We start from the raw sequence: 23,177 nt of genomic DNA on the forward strand, positions 1-23,177 counted from the left end.
AGAAGTAATGAAGCTTACCTCCAGTCTGAAGGACATTGGTTTATCAGTGTTTGGTCCCACCCACAGTGCAGGCCATACGCTAGATCCTATTTTTACAAACATGGAGCAGTCAAAGATCCATCCCCCGCTCTCCCTTACATGGACAGATCACGCTATGATTTTATTTACTCTCTCACCCCAAATCTGTTCAACCCACATGAATCACCCAAAGCCAACAGAGAGAATGGCGTAGACCTTGGCAGAAACTCACCCCGGAAGCCTTTAATGAGACATTTTCCCTCTATAACAACGATCTCAGGCAAAACAATCAGGACACTTCTGATTTGCTGGCCAGTTTCAATTCAGTCTTGGTAAAGACATTAGATACAGTCATTCCGGAATGTAAGAACAGCCCAGTTACCCGGGGGCATTCTGCCCCCTGGTACTCAGGTGATTTGAAAATTAAAAAATCAAAGTGCAATACATTGAAGAGAAGATGGAGAAGCACAAAAAACTCTGCTGATAAACAAAGTTATAAACTAGCCTTATCCTACTACCACCAAAATATTAAAAGCGCGAGCCGCTCGTACATTCTAAACCAAATAGAACAATCCAGCAAGACGTCCAAAGCTCTGTTTAACATTGTTAAGGACTTTGCATCACCTCAAGTATGCAAACAGGCACCTCCAGAATCTAAGGAACTCTGCGACTCAATAGCACATTTTTTCCAAGAGAAAATCTCCTTGATCTATGCCAACTTTCCTACCACGATCACAAAAAACATTGGTTCCACTGAGGACTTGGACGTTCCTATGACATCTCCTGTGCATCATCTCAATCAGTTTGAGACCATTTCGCTGGAGGAAACAATCAGTCTACTGTTGGCCGCCAAATCTGGATCACCGGGCGAAACATGTTCCCCCAAAATTATGGCTCTTCTCTCCCCTGTGTGTGCTCCGGAATTATGAAATTTTTTTAATTCCTCTATTTATCTGGTTCAATTCCTGTTGCTTGGAAAGAAGCCTATGTCCGGCATATCCTTAAGAAACTGACGGCCGACCCTCAAGTTCTCAGCAATTACAGACCTATATCCCTGCTGCTTTTGCTGGGCAATACTCTGGAAACTGTAATAAATAAGCAACTTAGCCATTATGTAGAATCAAATGGCATCCTTGACCCTTCACAGTCAGGATTTCGCCCGGCTTTTAGTACGGATACAGCCATTTTGGCTGTCACTGACTCACTAAAACGAACTCTTGATGCTGGAGAAAACAGGATACTGATCCTCTAGGATCTCTCCGCAGCCTTTGATACTATTTCTCATCGATTGCTTGTGGAGAGGCTATATGAGTGCGGTATTAGGGGTCCAGCCTTGGAATGGCTTAAAAACTTTCTATCAGAGATAGATGGCAAACCATAACTCTGGGTCTGTTCACGTCCCAAAAATTCTTGCTGGATAAGGGTTTACCTCAGGGTTCATGTCTTAGCTCCACACTCTTCAACGTGTATATGGTTTCCCTGGCCAAGATTGTCCAACCATACAGGTTTGAGATAGTATCGTATGCTGACGATACTCAGCTGATATTTCCAACTGGCTCCAGTACAACCGACTAGACACTCCGTTTCTCGGCAGGAATGCTTGCCATCCCAAAGTGGATGACCGTATGCTGCCTCCAATTCAATCCCGGAAAAACCGAGATAATGCTCCTTGGCAAAGCCTCTAACATCTGGTTGGCTGACTGGTGGCCATCTCAGTTGGGAGAGTCCCCCAATCCCTCCAACTCAGTAAAAAGCCTGGGAATACAACTGGATCACAAGCTTACCACGAAGGACAATATCAAGAACATTACAGGTTATTGTTATTTTAGCCTTCGTCTTCTTCGCAGGATTCTTCCCTACTTGGCATTAGAACATCACAGAACGGTGGTCCAGGCGATGGTTATGAGTCTCGCTGACTACGGAAATGCGCTACTGGCAGAAGTGGGTGAGACCATACTAGCAAAACTCCAAGTGATCCAAAAAACAGCAGCGAGGATGGTCTTAAACCGCCCTCCGGGGTCGCCATCTGCTCCTTCGCTTAGAGAGCATCACTGGCTTCCAGTGAAAAAAAGATCTTTTTTCAAGATCTGTTGCCTCACTTTTAAAGCAATGAACAGAACAGAACAGGTCACGGTCACCTGAAAAAAAAACGTTGTAAGCTGGTATCTGGGCGCAATCTAAGGTCAAATTCCTTAGCCCTCTTAATGATCCCCCGTATCCATCTCACCTGTACGGGAGGCAGAGCTTTTTCATATATTGCACCCAAGTATTGGAACTCGCTACCAGAGGCCGTAGGTAAATCCTCTTCTTATCTGATCTTTAGACAACAACTCAAAGCCTTTTTGTTTTAATTTGGTCTCCTTTTCACATCAGTCCCTATCCGGTCCTTATTGTTATCTTCTAGGTAAGCGCCGAGATGCCCCCGGGTGAGTCGTGCGCTGTATAAAAGCTCCTTAACATAACATAACATAACATAACATACCATTTGTTGCCCTTGCCCCGAGCACCTTTTGTACCGAAGCTGAGAGGCCTGCACTCCACGAGTGTTCCATGAGTCCACTTTCTTCACCGCAGCTCAAGGCTCCTTCGCGACCTCTACCCCTTAGGCTAGTGGGTCCCCATAAAGGGCAATCCTTTGTTTCTTGGGCTTTCCTGGTTGCTCCAGACATGCCCTGACTCCCTCCTAAAGGGTGAGTCCCTCAGACCTTGCTAGTCTGCACCAAAGCCAATCTTGTCATTTTGCGTGGGTTGCTGTTGCCAAGGCTTGTTGGGCCCAACGCTGCAGCACTCGACATCGGAAGTGGGACAGCTGGAATCCAGCTCCTGGTCGTCGTCGAGGCCTCCTGGATCTTGTGGCTGAAGAGTCAAGCTTCACCTACTTCACTTGAAAGCACCCAACATCGGCTGGCATCTTCCTGTCGCCATCCTGGTCACTGGCTAGTGACCCAGACTCTGTCCCCTCTGCTTTCAGGTTCTTCACATCTCCGATCCACCCTTGGATCCACCAGGGCACTTTTCCTCTGATCGTCTGCAGCACTCCTTCGCAGCTCTCCATTGGAATCGACGACGAAACCCTACACCAAAAGACACCTATTCACCTGGCTTCCCTGGGGGAGGTAACACAAGTACTCTGGTGCTCCCGTGGATCTTGACTCTCAAAGTGTCTAAGTCTAAAGGGGTTCCATCGTAGTTCATCCCAAAGTGTCCTCAATCTTTAAAATTGTAACTTGTATTTCCTCCATAGAAGTCAAAGTCAAGAAGTTAGACACTGCACGCGTTCCCTGTGGGTCTCCTGCGTCCCTACCTTGGGTGGTTCCTGGTTGCCCCAGCGGTTGTACAGCCCCTAGGCCTAGCTTCTATCTCTCATGTGGTTCTTATACCACTATTTTAGTCCATAGTTTGTGAGACCCCTAGGGCAAAATGTATACTGTGCTATTTACTGTGTGCTATTTAAAGTTCTTGTATTGTACTTTTGCCTCTAGCCTCATAAAGAGACTAGAGGGGTTGTGTTTAGAATAAATACATATATTTTATATATATGCCTTGTGTGGTGTACTTTCATTTGATCATTCAAGAGATTATAGACTCGTAAAACAAGATGCTTTACATTCCTTCAAGACTTAGCCTGAAGGCTGCTCTCCACAGATACCACTAGGATAGCTTTCTATAAAGGTTGTCTTAAACCTACCATCAATAAGGGTCGTTTGGACTGGTGCAAGGTGCCCACTAGATTAGTGGACATCATATGCCAGGCCAACTTCTCACAATCCCCAACTGGTAGGGGTGCTGCAAAAAGAATACAATACCTCATTCTCTAAGATAATCACCCTGCTATTGAGATATATAATAATATGAAAGTCATCAGCTCTGCCCTGTATGGTGCAGAGCTCTGGGGGCATGAGAACTTATCTAAACTTACTCTGTCTAAAAATAAGATCTTCAGAAATATCACCAACCTGCCACAGAGTACTCCGACACGCCAGTTATTGAACGATCTAGGAAGAAAACCAATCGTGGAAACTGCTAAACTATGTCTCCTTTTGTACTGGCGTAGACTTTGGTCTGCCCCAGAACTTGCATAATATGCGGCTGGCTTCCTAGATATAAGGGCGAATACATTGCACCAAATAAAATGGCTAAGGCAGCTTTGAGCTACCCTATCGACTATGGGCATGAATTCTCTGTGGGCGGATCCAAAAAATACAATATTTCCATCAAAAAAGATCTTGAAGGTTAAATGCTGGGAAAGGGTTCAGAATAACATAGTGAGAAGTTACGAGTCCTCTTCCCTTACAGGGCTTTTTCTGGACTGTAAATCCATCCCAAGGCTAGAGCAATATTGAGATTTTATTACAAAGCCCTGTGAGCGGAAATTTTATTTCCAGTTTAGTGTGGGTACCCCGCCACTAAAAGTGTTTACTAGTAAATGGTCCACACCTAGTAATGATTTGTGTCCGGTGTGCATGAATGGCAAAGAATCAATGGCTCACGTATTGTTTGAATGTACTGGATACAATGCCCCACGCCGTGTTTGGTTGACTCCAATCTGTAAGCTTTTGAGAACAAGAAGGGCTAATGAGGTGGAAAGAATCCTAAGAAGCGACACAGCCGAAGTAATTGTTGGAGCCATGGCAAAATATTTGGGGTGGGCGTGGGCAATAAGAGCAATGTCCCACGATTAAGCATTGGATCAATTAAGCTTATGCCAGGCGTTACTGTATTTTTGTGAAATTAATTGCTCTTTTTTAATTATCCAGTATAGATTGTAGTTTGCAATGAGGTACATCCACAAAGTTTTATTATATTCATGAAGAGTTGTATGGTATTTGTATTTTTCCATTCACGGGGCGTGTATCAAATTTGAAAAGAGCCGCTATGAATTGCTTTTAGATGTTTTGTGATTTGTTTTGAATGTATATTTTGTGCTTTTATGACTTAACACGTCGAATAAAGCTTTTTTGGATTGGCTTGGTTCATCTTATTATCCAATTTTAATAATCGTTGTGTCTTTTTCTGATTACATTTTCTCTATTTTCGTTAAGTGAGTTTAGAAATGTTATTGTTAAAAAAAAATTTAATTGTTACTGCTTGAATTTAACACATATTTTTCTGGAGATTGCCTACTATTTGTGCCACAGCTACCAGAGGTTGAGCAGAGATTCTCTGACAGACGTGTTTTGGCTTAACCAGATTGTGTTTATTATTAAATTGGTAGGGATTGACTCCTTCAAATTATTAACTCAATTTTTGACACGTTTGGATAAAGTAGTGAGATTGAGGGGAAGAGAGGAAGATATGGTCAGAACATTGTCTAAATAAAGTATACTCAATTGTGATTTTACAGTGTTTGGATAGGTAGGGATGAAGATTGAGTGAAATAAGAGTTAAAACGATATATAGTATGTGGGAAAGGACAGGAGAGAGGTAGAGAAGGGAAAGTGTTACAAGCTGTGGGAAGAGCAGCTATTACGTAAGGAGAGGATTGGGGCTAGGGATGATGATGGGTGAGAACCAGGATGATATTTATTACGATGGTTAGGATTTTTAAACAGATCTATGTATTTTGAATGTTTCACTAACTTCATGGACATACAACAGCGTTTTTTTCTTGGGGCCTCTTGTCGTCCTAATGCTTTATAGAGGGATTTTCTCCAGCCTAGAAAATCATCAGGCATAGAATTAAGATGAATGCAATTATGCATATTTTTCACTTTCAATGCCTCAGAAGACATAGGGTTGTTTAGGGTACTTGGAAACACCTATGTACTAGTTTTGCCTGTTGAAGATGGTATAAGTTTAAAAGAGGAACTGAGTATAAAAAGGCATTGCAGATGTTTGTGGTACAAAACTACGACTTAAACATCTGCAATGCCAGCTCAAATAGCACCGACACCATTTTGCTTGCTTGTAACTTTAACACGTGTGAAATCTGCTAATCTAGTTCATTTTTTGGTGTTGTAAGTGCAGAAAAGGGTTTCAATGGCTTCACTTTTGCAGTGATGGTGGCAAAGTCAGAACAACCTAGTTATTCGTAAAATTAGGCGAGTCCATGTGAAATTGTAAAGCCAGGAGCTTTGCAGCATCGCACATACCTCAGCAAACGGAGACTGCGAAATTCAGGATCTTGTTTTTGACCTCTCTACAGTGGCGTCTCCTACATAGGGTCACCTTTCAGCTGCAAGTGCAGCAGGTACACAAAGAATAATAAAATGTCCACTACCATTTCATTATTCTAAGTGTCGCTGGCTGCGCTAGCTCAAGCGTGATGGTAGGGGCGGGCAGACAGATTCCTGCGTATTTGGGGCAGACAGATTTATGCGTATTGCAGGAGGCTGTTCAAAGCGCATGACAAATTGGCCTGCTGTCTAAAGACAGCCAATCTGTCATGCGCAATTCAAATCCTGCAATCCCAGTGCTGTAAAACATCCGAGGGCTTGCAGGCACAGGCCCTAAGCCTCAAAATGAGCTCTGGGTTAGCCTGCTCCAACCAATCCTGGGACAGGTTGGATTCGTAAGAAGTAAACCACCTTTCTTCCTCCTCCTTCTCCTCCTAGAGAAAGGCAACATATCAGTGAGTTTACAAGATGCTGCGCCCCACCGATTTTCAGAGCTAAGAGCCGCCCCTGTAAGTGCTTCAGGATAGTTTGGATTTGTAAGCTGGAAGTAAACCACCTTCCTTCCTCCTCTTCTTCCTTGAGAGATAAGAAAGGCAACATATCGGTGAGTTTACGGCATGCTGCGCACCACCAATTTTCAGATTTGATAGCCGCCCCTACCCCTGTAAGTTTTACCTGCATTGCCAAAATGTTTTGGGTTACAGCATTGTCTCTCTCCCGTGTTTTCGTTCAAAATCTTCGTAAGTCCATCTCAGTCACACAACACCTGAAGCACCCCAGGTTGAGCGTGCCCCCCTTGTTACATTCCTTTGACAATATAAGATACAAATATTAACGACCTGGTATGACTTTGTGACTTCACACCACCTCCTTTTTAACTTTTATTGTAATACTTCAAATCACAGTTTAAAATATGTTGAAGCCCAAATTCAGGCTAGGCATGAAAAAAGCAACACTACCCTTCAAAATGATGCGTTGCTAATCTTATTCTGTTTTAAGCGTACATGATTAAAAAACTGCACTGCATGAATGCCTACTGAACAGAAGCTACCTGTGAATTCGAGCATTTGAATCTCGGTGCGCGAGGCGTGCTTTAGTGTCTATCAATAACATTGTCACACATTATGAAAACACATCACGTGACTGTGAACAAGCTAAAATATCATCTAGAAAAGTGATCACTTCTGGAGTACTTGGTATTTTTTCACTTTTCTGTTACAAGACCATTTAATTGTTGCCTCTATTGACCTACCATGAATCGCTGTTCTAGCATGCCAATTTCAAGCGCCATCTGCAAGCAAAGCAGAAGGCTGGACAGAAGCACATTCATTTCAATGAGCTACTTAAAAAAGTCATAAAATGGTCGTGAAAGTGCATTACAGAAACAAAGTCAGCAGCAGTCCTCCAGCACCCATGAGGTTTCTTGGTAATAGTTGATGATCTTTGTTAGAGGGGAGCAAAGTCCGTAACTAGTGTATTATTCCTTTTTTTCTGGTGGAGAATCTTGATCTGCAAAGTAAACATAAGTTAACAAGTAAGACAGTACTGTCGGCAACAGGCACTGGTTTTATGGCTGTGTCTAATGAAAGAAAATAGCTGGTGCAACAGGGTATGGGATGTCTTATCGGGCAATAGCAAACACCAGGGCTTTACTACATATCTAGAGCACTACAACCAGTCAGGATTTCCTGCACTCTGAAACTCAGACTCCAGAACTAGCTGGAACGTAAAGGCAACTAACCAAACCAAGTGCCCTCAACAGGGTTGTCATCACAACAATATATTTGACCACCATAGGTAGAAGTGACTTTTCCTCTCAATGTAAGAGTAGACACAATAGTACCTCACCTGGCAAGTGGTGGACATGAGGGTCGAGCAGAGGCTATTAATTGTCCCATATTGGCATCCATAGTTTCACTGATGCCCCAGAGGAGACTGATCCCTCTGCTTATAAAAGCATGCATGTATTCTAATACGCTGACTGTGATCAGAGACAAAACTATTGGAAGTCAACATTGGTTAAGCATTGATGATACTCCTAGCTGGTCCTTTATTAAGTGGTTTTGGGATGGTGGACAGTGAGATAAGGGACTACGCAAATGCTAAACGCATGCAGTACACCTTGCCATCCAACAATAGCATTTATCTATATGGAATATCAAAAACATGAATTTGTCTGGTTGATTTTACCAGGGTACAGGGTCAATAATATATAGGATGCTTCCCTGTTACATGTAGGTCGGTGTAAATTAGAATTTTATTTTAAAAATGTTGTCACATAACAGGCAGTGGCTGTAACTAAACCTGGGTTTCCAAATTTCACTTCAACTAATATAATTCATGCCCACAAGCCCTAAATGTTATATATGAAGTTGGTCCTGTTACACCTTCTTTGAAACACCATCTAACTCCTACCCATAAAAACTATTTAACTGATGTCACAACCTGACTTCTTTACACCACCACCTAATGCATTGCAATTCAAAACTATTTAATTGATGTCACAATCTTATTACCTGTTTCAAATGTTGTGCTGCCTTTCACTATTGGGCGTGGGGAATTTGTCATGGCTAGATAGTTTTCTCAACTTTCTACTTGGCTATTTTTATTCTTGCTTCCTAAAAAGAAAGGTATGCTATGGAGTCTTCGTTCGGCTATGAGATTGCTATTTTCAAGATCCTTCTTTTGGTGTAAACTGAACCTCAAATGTTTCTGACTTGAGTAGTATTCCCATGCTCTAGTATAGTTAAAATGATCCCCAATAATCATAGCACTGTGGGTTGCCATTACATATAGATTATTTAGTTCCACTCTAAATGCCCGTAATCGTTTTAGGTTATAGATAAGGTTGTGAGGAAGAGGAGAAGTTGTGTAGAATAAAACCAAAGAAAACACTGCATTTCAATTCTTTAGATAAAAAGGCCTACCGTTGCAAACTCTGAGGGGCAGGGCACTCCCTCCCTCAACTTTCTCTCTCTTCCCCTGGCTTTTTCTTTCTATATCTCTTGTACACTTTTTCTGCCATGCTCTCTCAGCACAGCATCTCTTAAGGAACTCTTATAGCCCTGTCATAGCTTACCTATATACAGTATTAGCATTCCCTAAAACAATTCTGATCATCAGCCCTATATAAAAATAAAGTCGCTATAATAGCTATTACATTCACCATTAATCAGTGTCCCTGGTAGTAGGCACTCAGCACTTGTGCCATTTCAGGCCTTTCACATTTGTTTAATATCTTTCCCAGACTTCACAATTAAGTCTTGATCCATTTCAAGGTTTACAAAATCCCTTCATGTCTCTCAGTGACTTTCAGTGCCTCATGCATGCTTGCTGCCGACAATCTTCTATTGATGTTCCTGTATTTACACCTCAGCAAGTTCCAAAAAGTAGTCCGCAAATCTCGGTTGAAGAACGCGTAGATGAGTGGGTTGATCAGTGAGTTGGTGTAGCCTAGCCAGAGTAAAGTCCTCTCCAGGCTCAGTGGCAGACAGCTCTGCTCAGTACCACAGATAAAAGGCCGGGCTGTGGATAACACGAAGAAGGGCAGCCAGCAAAAGGTGAAGGCGCCAACTATAATGCCAAGAGTTCTTGCCGCCTTCTGTTCACGCTTAAAGATGGATATGTTCTTCCGATCTTGGCGTAGCAGCTTGGACAAGGTGGCACATTCTTCTACAGCCTTGCTTTTCTTGGAGTTCCTGTGAGCTCGGATCTTGTCCTCCAAGCAGTATATCCCTTCCTGCTCGACTAGCCGAGGTATGTTGATGAACTTGTGCTTGGCCGCGCTTATCTTCGCTGCTTTGAAGATCCGCTGATACATGATGAGCATGACTGTCATCGGGATGTAAAATGCAACCGCAGTAGAGTAGACTGTGTAGCCAAAGTCCTGGCTGATCAGACAGACTCTTTCAACTGTGACGTTTTGGGCCCAGCCAAAAAGTGGCGGAAGCGTAATGGAAGCGGAGAGTAGCCAAACAATGAAAACCATCTTTGCCATCAATTTCCCATTTTGTCTTGCTGGATATGTCAATGGCCGTGTTATCCCAAGGTACCTGTAAAGACAAGTTATTAGAGGGTTAATATTTACAGAAATAATACAATAAAATTGTAGCATATTTTAAGTTTAATTATTGTACTAGGTTTCTCTGTTTACTTTCGTCTCTTCAACTCGTTTGCTGGAATTTAAACTTCAGGCATGGCACAAGAGCTCGGTTGCATTATTTCAAGAACAAGTCCTACAACATTTCACACTATGTTTTTGTACTCTCTCCAGGAAAACTTTTACACTAATCCGTACACATTTTATTAAATCATTTGACATACCATGTCACGTTGCTATATGTTTTGCATGACATTTTCAGCATTGAGCATTTGCAAGAGACCAGTACACTTGTCATTTATTACATTAGTGGTCAAAATATGAAAGATTATCAGCAGTGAGCACTTCAGAGCATCAGGCAGGTTTGCCACCAGTAATGTAAAAAATGTTATCAATCTAGAATATTTCTCCATAGGTAATATATAGCAGCCATAGCCGCAATGCTCCTGGCACCAAAGTAATAAGATCAGTACATAATCTTCCGAAGGCAGCAAAATTTATTTTTCAAATATCACCTTTAAATATGTCTTGGGAATTCAACCATTTTTCTCAGAATATGAGCGTGAGCTCTGAAGTTACACATATTTTGTCTTGAATACGTGCTTTGTAATTTTGGTGTACATATATGAATTCAAGCGAGCTCTATCTTTGAAATTAGTAGACTGAGTTACATATAGGAGAGCTACCTATATGTAGGGAACTGCTATCAGTATAGAAAAAGCAAATTGTCAGAAACGCCTGCAATAAATGGAGAGGTGTGGCTCACTGGTTAGAGGTGGCAGACCTGTAAGCAGGGAACAACCCGGGACCAGGGTTTAATTCCCGACGCGGCAGGGTCGTGGACCAGGGGTCAACGGACTCGATAATTCTCGCCTCAGTGCCTACTCTAACCAGGGAACACACTCGGTAACTCTGGGCATTAAGCTTGCCTCATCTCTACAACGGGCCCCCACAGACGCTGGGGATGCCTGGTTTCACCCTGGAGATACCCAGAAAGGGACCATCTCACAGGGAAAACCAGGACGGGTTCCCCAGCGGTCTGCAGCGCCAGGACACTCGGTTAGAGTAACAGTGCGCTTTACAAATACCCCACATTTACATTTACATTTAAATGCACTTGCATGAAAGATGCACACATATTAAGTCAAGCAATGCCGACCATATTTTTAGTAGAAAGCAGTAAGAGGCTTGCACCCTTTGCGAAGGATCAGTCGACACTGTCAGCAGTAATCTTTTTTCTTTGACGTCGAATGGTGTGCTAAAGTTAAGTGATATGTCTGAGACTGACTAAGGGAGGTCATGCCTTGGAAGTCATTGAATTCTATAGCATTATATTAAGCTTTTATACCTCAATGGGGACACAGAGCACACAACTAACGTCAGAAAAACATCACTACATTTTTTTTCATTATTTTACAGGTGGATCCTAAAACACACAGCAAGTTAGTGACTTTGCAGCGATCATAGTGTTAGGTTCTCAGCATTTGAGATACACCGCTAAAAAATAATATTAGAGCGGTTGAAAAAACTCATGCGAAAATTAACAGAGACTGAGCTGTCAACATTTTTATTATATAAGAGAACCACCTGATAAAGGCTTGAATAATTGACGAAAGCTTGACAGCCAGGACTGGAGGCATCTGTGATGTTGTCATTGTGCCAGGATCCGATTTAGTTATGAAGCATTTCCAATATAAAGCAGATTTGTCTTTATGGCCTTCCTGAAGGCAAAGTGATTGGAGGGTGTACGTCACATTATTGAGTGAGAAAATGTCGCCTTGTGACGATACTGAGTGCAGAAAAACGACTACCACTATATTGTCATGGTAATTACACATAGATACCAATAGATTTAGGATTCTTAGCGCTATCCTGTACATATTTCGAAGAAATATATATTGTTGCGGTATAGAGATGTTGAGTTAGAAATAGTAAATCAATACCACTATATCATCAAGGTAAGCATACATGGGCAGCTATAGACTATTTTTAGTTCTACCATGACGTACCTTGACGGAAGATAATGTATGTATATATATATATATATATATATATATATATATATATATATATATATATATATATATATATATATATATATATATATATATATATATATATATATAACCTATTGCAACTCCCATTTTGTGAACCAGGAACGTGTCCTGGGAGATGAAAATAAATATTTAAAACTATAGAAGGGGCAGGGGTACCCCGACCCCATGGGTGCATTGTAGGGGCGTGTGAGGGCCCCCTTATGAGTTAGGAAATGTTGCAAATCATTTTTTTCCACATGCAGGGAGTTGCTATGCTGTCATGAGACACAGGGCACCCCTTGTAAAATCATGACAGAGTCGCAGACCTTGCCAAAAACAAAATAATAAACATTCACACACTCACTCATACAGTAATATGCACACTCACAGACCCACTCAGTCACTCATGCACCCACTTACTCACCCACTCAGAAACTCATGAACCCACTCATAGACCCACTGAGACACTCATACACCCCCTCAGACTCATGCACCCACTGACGGACCGACTCAGACACTAATGCACCCACTGACAGACCCACATAGAGACTCATGCACACACTCAGAGACCCACTCAAGCACTGATGCACCCAGTCATAGACCCACTCAGAGACTCATACAGTCACTCACAGAACCACCCAGGCACTGATGCACCCACTCACAGATTAACAGTTTCATCTTGAGTAATACAAACAGATAATCTTGCTCTTAACAGCATCTTTGTAAGGCAGAATTCTATTGTACTGTACGTGCACCAGTATACATTATAAACAATCTAAACATTGGGTGACAGTAATGGTTCACTGCAGATTTGAACATATACTGTGGCTAGTGTGATCCGCAACATACAGAGTAAGGTAATCTAGTTGCATGGTGTAAATTTCTAATTGTAATCAATTGTATGGAAATTAGAGCATGTAATTGCATAGCCGGTTATGTCGTTCATCACATGCTCAGATTGGCTGCCTCAAAAACTGGCGGAACATTTTAATGTAGGTACCATCCAGAGCAGTCATATTGAGGGGTTCAAATCAATCGTTACACCGCATTCCATGTCATAGAATACATTGTCATTACAACGTGCCCCCACGAAGCCCCAGTGGGTGCAAAATGAGGTTGTGTAGTCAGTGTTTAGGATCAGAGCTCACCTGTTAGAGACCCAGAACCAATGCTATTTCACTAAAGTAAATCAATACAGCCTCAGTGGACCAAATATTCGTTATCTGGATCTGTTAGTATCAAAGATGGGATGAGGAGGAGGTCAAAAACCGATCCCCTCAACCTACTGCCAGGACCGAAAGAGTGGAGCCGCGAGTGGGCAGGTTCTTATAATTGGTGCCCAGAAATAACACACATAAGACAAATTAATACAATGAAATACAATTTCATTGTGGAAGAGGTGTGGCGCAGCCGCCTGGGCAACTGACTCCGGAACTGGGGGGTCACGGTTCGATCCCCGGTGCTGATGGCAGATCAGCCCAGCACCATGTGACTCTGGGCAATAGCTTGCTTAATCTTTCTGACAGCCCCCAGCGTCAGTACATCTTCCTGTAATTGTTTGAGCTTTACAAATACTGGACATTTCCATTTACAATTGAAAATGAAGAAAAAAAAATAATATAAAAGTTCAGATCAATATGATAACCAGATATATAACTCCTCCTAACATGGTCATAATAATCTGCAAGGCCATCCTGCATCAAATAGACAAAACACCTGGGAACTAAGGTATACGAAATCCATGATTTGAGTAAACACCTAAGTGGCTGTGTAAATATATATATAGTATTGTGCACTCCTAGTTCAAGATAAATACCAAGCTACTGTAGAGTCAAGCATACTCTCACCAGTCCCAGTGACCAGGATCCAGACTAACTTCAGCACCCCAGTGTGTCAGACACCATGACTATATCTGGTCCTCGCGGGAGCAGACTCCATTAGAAGATCCAGCATGCGGGAAATCCCCACAACTGCAACTTTTAATTCAAAGCCCTGTATCAGAGGTAATGTAGCGAGTGAGTGAAGAAGTAGAGAAGTGAGAAAGAAGGAAACAAGGATAGTGAGAAAAGAAAAAAAGAAAAAATATATAAGCTCAATATTTAAATGCGATTTAAAAACAATAAAAAATAAAGCATTTTCTGATGAACAGTAAAATCAGTCAATATTCAGGTATCATTATGTGCACATTGCAAGGTTCACAATCACTTCATCTCTCCCCAAATATACACTCATCTCCTCATCAGTGTTCAGGCCCACTAGTATCTAATGGTGTTTAGTTCTAAGATATATTGGGACTCTTACTTCCTCAGAGCCAATTCTCTGTCAACTTCCCTCACAGAGGGTTCATTCCTGTCTATCACAAAAAAGTGTCTTGCTACAGGGTAATGCCTGTCCCTATGCATGATAGCTCTGAGGTGTTCCAAGACACTCTTTTTGACAGGATGGATAGTACTGCTCAGCTACTGTTTCTCACATGGGCAGGTAAGAACATAAAGAGCCGCTTTGCGTCTTCTCAAAATTCCAAAATATCAATCGGCCAAGGCCCCCATTAGACAACTGCACTGGCTGTGGAATCCGGATTGAGAGGTGTCTAGGATGCTGCTGGTTTCTATGAAGTGTGCTAGCTGAGTGGGCCTAACGTTCTTGGGGTCCATCGGGTCTGCAGAGGGCTTTTTTACGAGGGGGGTGACTTTGGCTGATGATTGCTATAATGGGCTATGCAATTTCTTCCTCTACTTTCCATATGTTTGATTACAATTGGCAATTTACACCATGGAACTAGATTACCTCACTAAGGAAATTGCGGATCACACTAGCCACTGAATATGCCAAAAATAAGCATTGAATCCTTACTGGCACACAGTGTTTATATTGTTTTTATTGCATACTGGTGTACGTACGTTACAATAGAATCATTCCTTACAAACATGCTATCAAGGGTCAGATTACTCACGATGGCCACGCCGGAGGGTCCCTTTATGTGTACTCTCAGTCTAGTCATTTGAGCCTGCTGTATAGGGTCCAATAGGACTTGCAGTCGAATGTATAAAATAAATTATACGCTCGAGTGAGTTGGCATTCTATATTGTGAAATTACAGTACAATATTTGGAGACTTGTGGGCTACATTACCCGCATGTAGTATCTACATACATTGTTACTGATTTTTAATTGCAACCATGTGGTAATATGTGGTAATATGGCTGACACATTTACCATATCGACATACCCATAATCACGAAAAGGGAGCAGCAGTTACCCACCTGTGATGAAGGTGACAAGATCACAGAAATGCATCTGGTTTGCATGCACTTCCAGTGCACTTGACTTGGTGTTTTTGGAGCAATAAACCTTTGGAGAGCAACTTTGGAGGGCATGTCTCTTCCTTGTCGGATGGAATTATGGATGCATGTCTAGATCGGTTCTCATGGCGATAACGCACACCACTGCTCCAGGACTGTGGTGAGACCTGTGGAATATATATTTTAGCTTTTTCCGTGAATATATAGATATTTTCACTGAAAAAATCTAAAGTTACAAGGACGTTATACTTAGGAAATGGAATTTATAAAACCTTAGAAATTCACTGAAAAACAAAGGTTACAGAGACGTTAGTTAGGCTCAGGTTTCACTCGTACAACTGTGCTACCTATAACTTGCGTCCCCACAATGCACTGCTTATGACCTCACATATTACATCACTCATGACATGGTCAGGGAAATCACTCATGACATTACTGATGACATCTCAATTAATATCACGGATGACATCATCCAATGACTGAGTGTTTTTAAAAACTTTATGAGTGTTAAATATATGTAACAAGGTGTATTGCTGAATCAGTGGATGTATAAGTGCCTGTATGAATGATTCAGTGGGTGCGTGACTGGCAGTATAAGGGAGTGATTAGGTGTCTCAGTGAATGTATGGGTGAGTAAATAGGTTGTGTGAATGTCTATATTAATCTGTCAGTTGGTGTCTGTATGGGTTGGTGAGTGGCTGTATGGGCGATTGATTGGTTGTCTGAGTACCTGTATGGGTTTATGAGTGTCTGTGTGGGTGGATGAGGGGATGTGTGGCTCCCTGAATGTATGAGTGAGTTAGGGGCTGGATGAGTTAGCGAGTGCGTCTGTAAGGAGCTGTATGGATGACTAAGTGTGTGCATGACTGTGTCTGTGAGTGAATGATGTGTCAGTGGTATATGGGTGAGTAACTGCAATGTAAAAAACAGAATAGGTAAGTGTTGGAGTATATGAGTGACAGTGATTGTGAGAGTGGCTGTATGGTTGAGTGTGTGCTTGTGTCAGTGACTGTATAGGTGAGTGAGTATGTGTTAGTATCTGTATGAATACGTGAGTGGGTGTGTGTATAACTGTTTAGGTGAGTAAGTGGCAGTGTGATTGACTCTATGAGTGAGTGAGTAGGTATGTGAGTAGCTTTATGGGTAACTGACAGTGTGTGAGTGACTGTATGGGTGTATGAGTGGATATATCAGTACCTGTATTCATGAGTGCATTGGTGTACGAGTGGCTGTATGTGTGAATGAGTGAATGTATGTTGAATAAGTGAGTGGGTGTGTAAGTACTGGTATGGGTGTGTCAATGGTTTTGAGAATGGTAGTGTGGAAGTTGGAGTGGGTGTATGAAAGGTTATATTGGGTCTGAGTGGGTGCATCAGAGATTCTGTGGATGATGTCATCAGTCATGCCATTTGAGATGTGATCAGTAATGTTACTGACCATGTCATGAGTGATGTGAGGTCATAATCAGTGCATTGCGGGGGCGCAAGTTATAGTTAGTTCAGCTAACTGTAACTGCTGAATTTCTCTGGCTTTGCACGATTTAAGCCTGAGCCTAACTAGAACCTCCCTGTAACCTTTGTTTTTTTCCATGAATTTTCAAGTTTTCTTATTCCGTTTCCTAACTACAACGTCCCAGTAACCTTTGTTGTTTTCAGTGAAATTCTAAGGTTTATTAAATGTTAATCTTAACTATAACATCCCCGGGATCTTTGTTTTTTTCAGTGAATGTGTATGGTTTTTCAACTAGTAGTCGCTTTTGCAGAGTGGTGGAGAAAGGGGGCTGGGCCTCCAACCAGCTCTCAGGAATTCCGCAGTGTAGGACTTACAAGAGGTAACAAGAGCGCTTCTTGGTGCCCAAAGTCCCTCAGGAGTAAAATGGACTGCATCCCCCAACCAGTAGTGCACCACTAACCGTGCTTGCAGAGTGGTGGAAAAAGGGGGCTTGGCCTCCAAAGACCTCTTAGCAATCCCCCTGTGTGGGACATATTGGAGATAATAGGAGGGGCTGTTATCCCACAAGGACATCCTTGGGTGCCAACTACCCCTTCTGTAAACTCCATTAAGTTCCACAAAACAGGATTGCCGAGACATGGGAGGAGGCCCTTTCCCCTTTCTGAACCACTGTGCAAATGCCTCTCCTGGCGCACTACTAGTTGGGGGATGAAGTTCCCTTGGCTATTGAGGGTCCTCCCACTAGCAGTGCAACGAGAGGCTCATTTGCAGAGTGGTGAAGTAAGGGGTCGTGGCCTCCGACCACCTCTCAGCAATCCAACTGTGTGAGGCTTACTGGAGGTAACAAGAGGTCTTGTTGGCCTCTAAGGACCCTCAGCAGCCAAAGGGGCTTCATCCCCCAACCAGCAATGCGCCAGGAGGCCCATTTGCAGAGTCGTGGAGAAAGGGGGCTGGGTCTCTGACGAGTTGACTGCTTTTTATTTATTTTATTGTTTTTCTATTTTTTAGGAAGGGGAGTCATGTGGCCCTCCTTCCCTGGACCATTTTGGGCCCCAGGGATCCCATTCCCAGGAGCCTGCCCCTTTACAAAAAAAATTTTTTTTTAAAGGGCGGTGCAACGCAACCATCCTCCTGGGCTGATTTCTGCCCGGGAGCCCCATCCCCAGTGGCCTGCCCCCTTCTAAAAAATTTTTTTTTAAAAAGACCTTGGCGTAGGGGTAATGGTATTCCTACCCTGCCCCATTTCTTTATTTTCACTTTTTTGGGGGAAACTCGGTGAAGCAGAGTCCCAAGATGGCTCCTGGTTGAGGTGTTGGTAGCCAAGCAGAGCTGTGCATTTCCCTGCATGAACTCGTCTTTTTTCACGAAGGCTTCACGACCAGAAATATCACAATAATTTTCAACTTAAATTTCTGAAAAACTACTGAATGGATTTGCACCAAATAACAATAAGCACAATCTGCATAACAACATCTACCTTTATGCCACATTTGGTGTAATTTCTTCCAGCAGTTCGGGCTGTAGGTTCAACAACGCATTCCTATGGGAATTAAATTGGGAAAATGCACTTTTTTTCGCCCCTTTTTTCTCTCTCAGCCCCCCCCCCCTTAATGGATCACTCCGAAACTTTCTATGCACAGCAGAACTTACTTTGGCACTTGTTTTGGAAATGTCTGTGAAGATTCATCAAACGGTGCCAAAGTTATAGGCATTTAAAAAACGCTTTTCCTTTGGAAACTAGGTCCTAAATATAACTACCTACTGGTAACCGCCATTCGGTAATATATTTATTTATATTTATAAATACATATACACACACTAACATGGTATAGGGTATAGGGATGTGGAGTTAAGAATAGTAAATCAGTGTGTATTCATAAATACGTCCATTGACAATATAAAGGTAGCTAATATTCTTCAATTGAGATTGTTGCAGGTGTATATTAAAAACTCAATGTTTTGAAAGAACAACGTGCTGTAAAAAGGCAATGGGCACATTTTCTATGAGGGAGGTGCTATAGGTAGATGCAACTTCCAATCCTCCGACTTACTGTTTCTTAAAATGATAGCAGACTCTGATCAAGATATTAAGTCTTAAGTGGGGATGTCAGGTCTCATTTCCTATCAGCACATTACAAAACCAAAATTCAGAAAACATCATTAAATCAAAACCTGAAGCCAACAGGTGGTTAGTTCCTATTATAAGAGAGGAATTTAGGGGCGTTTCATGTACGCATTACAGGAAGACAGAAGTACCTAAGTCAGGATAGAATCAGTTACTACTAACTTTGGAGATTGAACATTGATGAGTCGCTGCAAGAACACGGGACAATGGATGCACATATTATCAATACACAGAAGTGGCTGTAGGATTTGTGCAGGTTAGCTTACAATCAGTGTACATTCTCCAAGGACTTTCTTATATGTACAGGATAAGATATTTGCTACTGTATGGTACCTAACAGCATGCTGGTGCTCAGGAGCTATTGGACATCAAAGACTGCAAGAGAACAAATCAAGTTCTGTATATAGCCACGGAACATCAAGGCAGCATGGTTAAAAGTGGAACTTTTATTTTATATTTAAAAAAATTTAAGTGGCAGATGCACAAAATGTAATATGTGCACCATTGTTTTCTGATAAATTCTGAGTTTAAAAGGACCATCCAGTGTACAGAAAAAACAGTTTTCTTTGCCCAGTTCTGCATCTCTAATCACCATCAATGGATATACTATAATATTTATTTGATGATGTCAGCTTGGGTTATGAGATCTATCGAGACATCATTCACCAGATGACACATTTTCATGAAACTGTTAGGAAAGATGTTGAATTATGTTTTAACTAAAGCCAAGAAAAAGTACATTACAGAAGTGGGAGGACCACAACTCTTAATAGTAGGCCTGGCTACCCAGGGTCATTGTGGACTGCTTATCGCACAGCGCACAGCTGTAAATGTTGTAATTAGGAAAACCTTACCAATGGAAATTTCTCTCTCTCAGTGCTGGTGATTGGGTGTAGACAAGCCAGATTTGCTTGATTTCTACTCTCTTCCACCAGTGGTGGAAGACTCCACACCCTTGTAAAGGAGAAAAGCATTTTACTCATCTACTTAGAGTAATATAAACTTAGGGCATAAGCCTGTCTCCACTACTTTATATAAAATGTTATCCATTTCTTTCCTCTATCATTATTGTGATATTTCTGGTCGTGAAGCACTTCTCTGCAAACCTGACAACTTTTTTTTCACTCCTATGGTCAACTGTAATGAATGCCCATTTTTAAACAAACCAAATGGAGAAACTATGGGCCATATTATCAAGACAGGGCGATGCATTATTGCCGCTTTTATCGACAGGAAACTGCCACTAAAGCGGCGATAATGGGCTTGATAATATGCCCTTGTAAATTTCCATAGAAGCCCAGGTTAACACCTGAACCTGGGCTTCTATGGGAATTCACAAGGGCATATTATCAAGCCCATTATTGCCGCTTTTGCTGCAGTTTCCTGCCGATGATAGCGGCGATAATGTATCGCCCTGTCTTGATAATATGGCCCTATGTTATTTTGAGGTGTGTGATAATGGAGTATCTGCTAAAAATGTGTTGCGGTCCCTCGGTCTACCCACTTCTGCACTCACTTATCTAATTTGGAAATCAGGGAAGTGAGCCTTATCAAGTGCAGTGTATTTGCCAGCTCCAACACTGGGAACATCACATGTGTTTGGAGCAATTACCAAATATGGTGGTGGACAGTTTAGGGCTAAAGGTTCATTATCAATTTTTCTGGTGTGTCCTTCATGACAAACATTGTAATCTGGCATAGAACTGCACCAGTGTCCCAGGCCTCCTTGAAAATCACTAACCAACTTGTAAGGTATACACTGTATGTGGGTCCTAGAAATGAGGCCCCAAATTGAAAGGTACATATTTTGGACATAAATGTACCCGAATGACCAATGGCAAAATACGCAAAGAACGGTGTGATAGGACGATGGCAGATATGGATGGGGTCACAGTGTGGAGACTTAGGTGTTAGAGCCATGAAAATCCATAAGGGTATTCAGTCAGAGGACAGGCATGGAGGGAAAAGGGTATGTAAACATTAGCATCAGTCAAGAGTGGAAAATTAAGCAGGCAGAATCATGGTCTGTGATTGGACTCAGGATTTTGTCTAGGGGTGGCATCACATCAGCTACCACAGAGGTTTTGACCAACAACACCTCTCCCATAGAGGTGGTAGGGGTGAAAAAAAGTAGTCCGGGTTGCAGAGAAGTGAGAATTGTACAAATTGTCCACCTACAGTGTAGCTGATGTATTTCTTGAAAGTGTAGGTCAGCAAGAAAATGTAAAGGAGGCTCTTGGAATGTAACTCACAAAAACACATACATTCTGAACCCTACATGTCTGAAACGCATTCTCCCACACTACGCTCAGAGGATTACTCCTACCATTACGCACATGCTTAACTTATAGCACAAACCACCTATGATCAGTTTTGTACTTGTAATGCCTATTGGGGAAAGAACTATTGGTGTGATCTGTGAGATCAGATTCAGTAAAAGCTACTCTTGGAATCGTGTAGGTCTTGTCACAATTTACTAGGTCAACCATAGTACTTTGATGTTCAGGATGCTGCACATTTAGGCATACAGGTCAAAACCTGTAATTACAAAGGGTGAACTCCTGAGAAGAACAAGGGGATAGTTTTCAGTATGGGAACATTTCAACCTTTACACATAACAGCCGTAACAGGCATATCTCTTCAATGTACCAGATAATGTTTATGGGAAAGTTTCAGGAGTAGGTTTCCACAAACCATCAGGAGATGGTACAAAGCTGGATTTCCTCAATACATAATCATGTGTGCAGTGTGAGAAATGTCTAGTTAGACTATGAAATTCTGCTTTCTTCTGATACACATTCAAAGCTGGGATGAAGATTATCAGCAATACACAGAGTTTGATGGGTCTAGAAGACTGACTCGCCGAACAAATATCTTGTGGTTGAATTGCTAGAATATAGCGGTAGAAAGTTTGTGATACACTAATATCATGTCAAAAATATAGCTGATTCAAAAATATTCTATGACAGAATTAAGAAGGTATGCATTTTGTGTTTATAGGTACATATGTTTTTTTAATGTAGTATGTGAAATGGTTTTATTTATTCTAAAATATTGTTTTTTAGTTATTTTGATTAATATTAGTTATTATAGCATTAGACGGTATTAGTATTATAGTATTAGATTTTTGTATAGTCTGTAATTTGTAATCTGATATTTGATTGTTTTTAAATTTAAGTAGAAGGTTCTAATTTACTAGTTGGTTGCAAATTATTGCTTTTATGGTAGTTATTTGTTAATTTAATTGAATGTATTAATTAATAATTAAGTACATTAATAAATAGATTGTGTGATTGCTATTTTGTTTTTTAACTAATTGTTGACTGATTAGTTTAAAATTGTTTAAAATAATGTTATTTTTATTGGTTTATGTAATAATTATTTTAATATTAATGTTTCATGTTTATATTTGTTTTACTCATTTTGTTTGTAGTGATTGTTTGCTTTTGTTTTTTGGTAGTATAGAGGAAACCGCAAATATTTTAAATATGTTATAATTTTCATTTATTTTTAAAATACAAAGTATATTATAAAATGTAATTTGTTTGATATTTTTATATTTTCATTAAAAAATAACGAGTTGCTAATAGTAAATCTAAACCCTTCAAACTCAAAAATGTTCCATACTTTTGCTTATGCTACAGTGGAAACAGTAAATCTAACCCCTTCAAAGTCTAACACTTTCTCTGTTTTTTCTTATATTGAAGTAGGAATAGCAAATTTGACCCCTTCAAGGTCCAACTCTTTTCCTACTGTTGCTCAGATTTGAGTGGATATACTAAATATGACCCCTTCATGCTCAACAATTTCACTGTTTTTTCTTAGACTGTAATCAGTCCCTTTCAAAGTCCAACATTTTCCTTAATGTTGCCAGGTCAGAGTGGGAATAGTAAATCTAACCTCTCCAAGTCCAACACATTCCCTAGTTTTTGTTTACGTTTGAGTATAAATAATACATTTGACCCCTCCAAAATCCACCACTTTCCCTGCCATTGCTCAGATTGGAATTAGATTAGTACATTTAACCCCT

The 23,177-nt window shown here is 41.2% G+C and overlaps 1 protein-coding gene across 3 annotated transcripts in view; it reads right to left on the bottom strand.

The window, feature by feature from the left end:
- Nucleotides 1–6,979: 6,979 nt before the first annotated feature.
- The window catches only part of LOC147725600 (5-hydroxytryptamine receptor 7-like), a 228,279-nt gene continuing 212,081 nt past the window's right edge, over nt 6,980–23,177 (bottom strand). For all 3 annotated transcript variants that reach the window (XM_086964297.1, XM_086964296.1, XM_086964298.1), the window contains exon 3: nt 6,980–10,186. In XM_086964297.1, coding sequence (XP_086820423.1) covers nt 9,415–10,186 — 772 coding nt within the window. In that variant the 3' untranslated portion in view covers nt 6,980–9,414. The remainder of the gene's footprint in view (nt 10,187–23,177) is intronic.

The sequence above is a fragment of the Lissotriton vulgaris genome, chromosome 3_2 (genome assembly GCF_964263255.1).
Source record: "Lissotriton vulgaris chromosome 3_2, aLisVul1.2, whole genome shotgun sequence".
Taxonomy (NCBI): Eukaryota; Metazoa; Chordata; class Amphibia; order Caudata; family Salamandridae; genus Lissotriton; species Lissotriton vulgaris.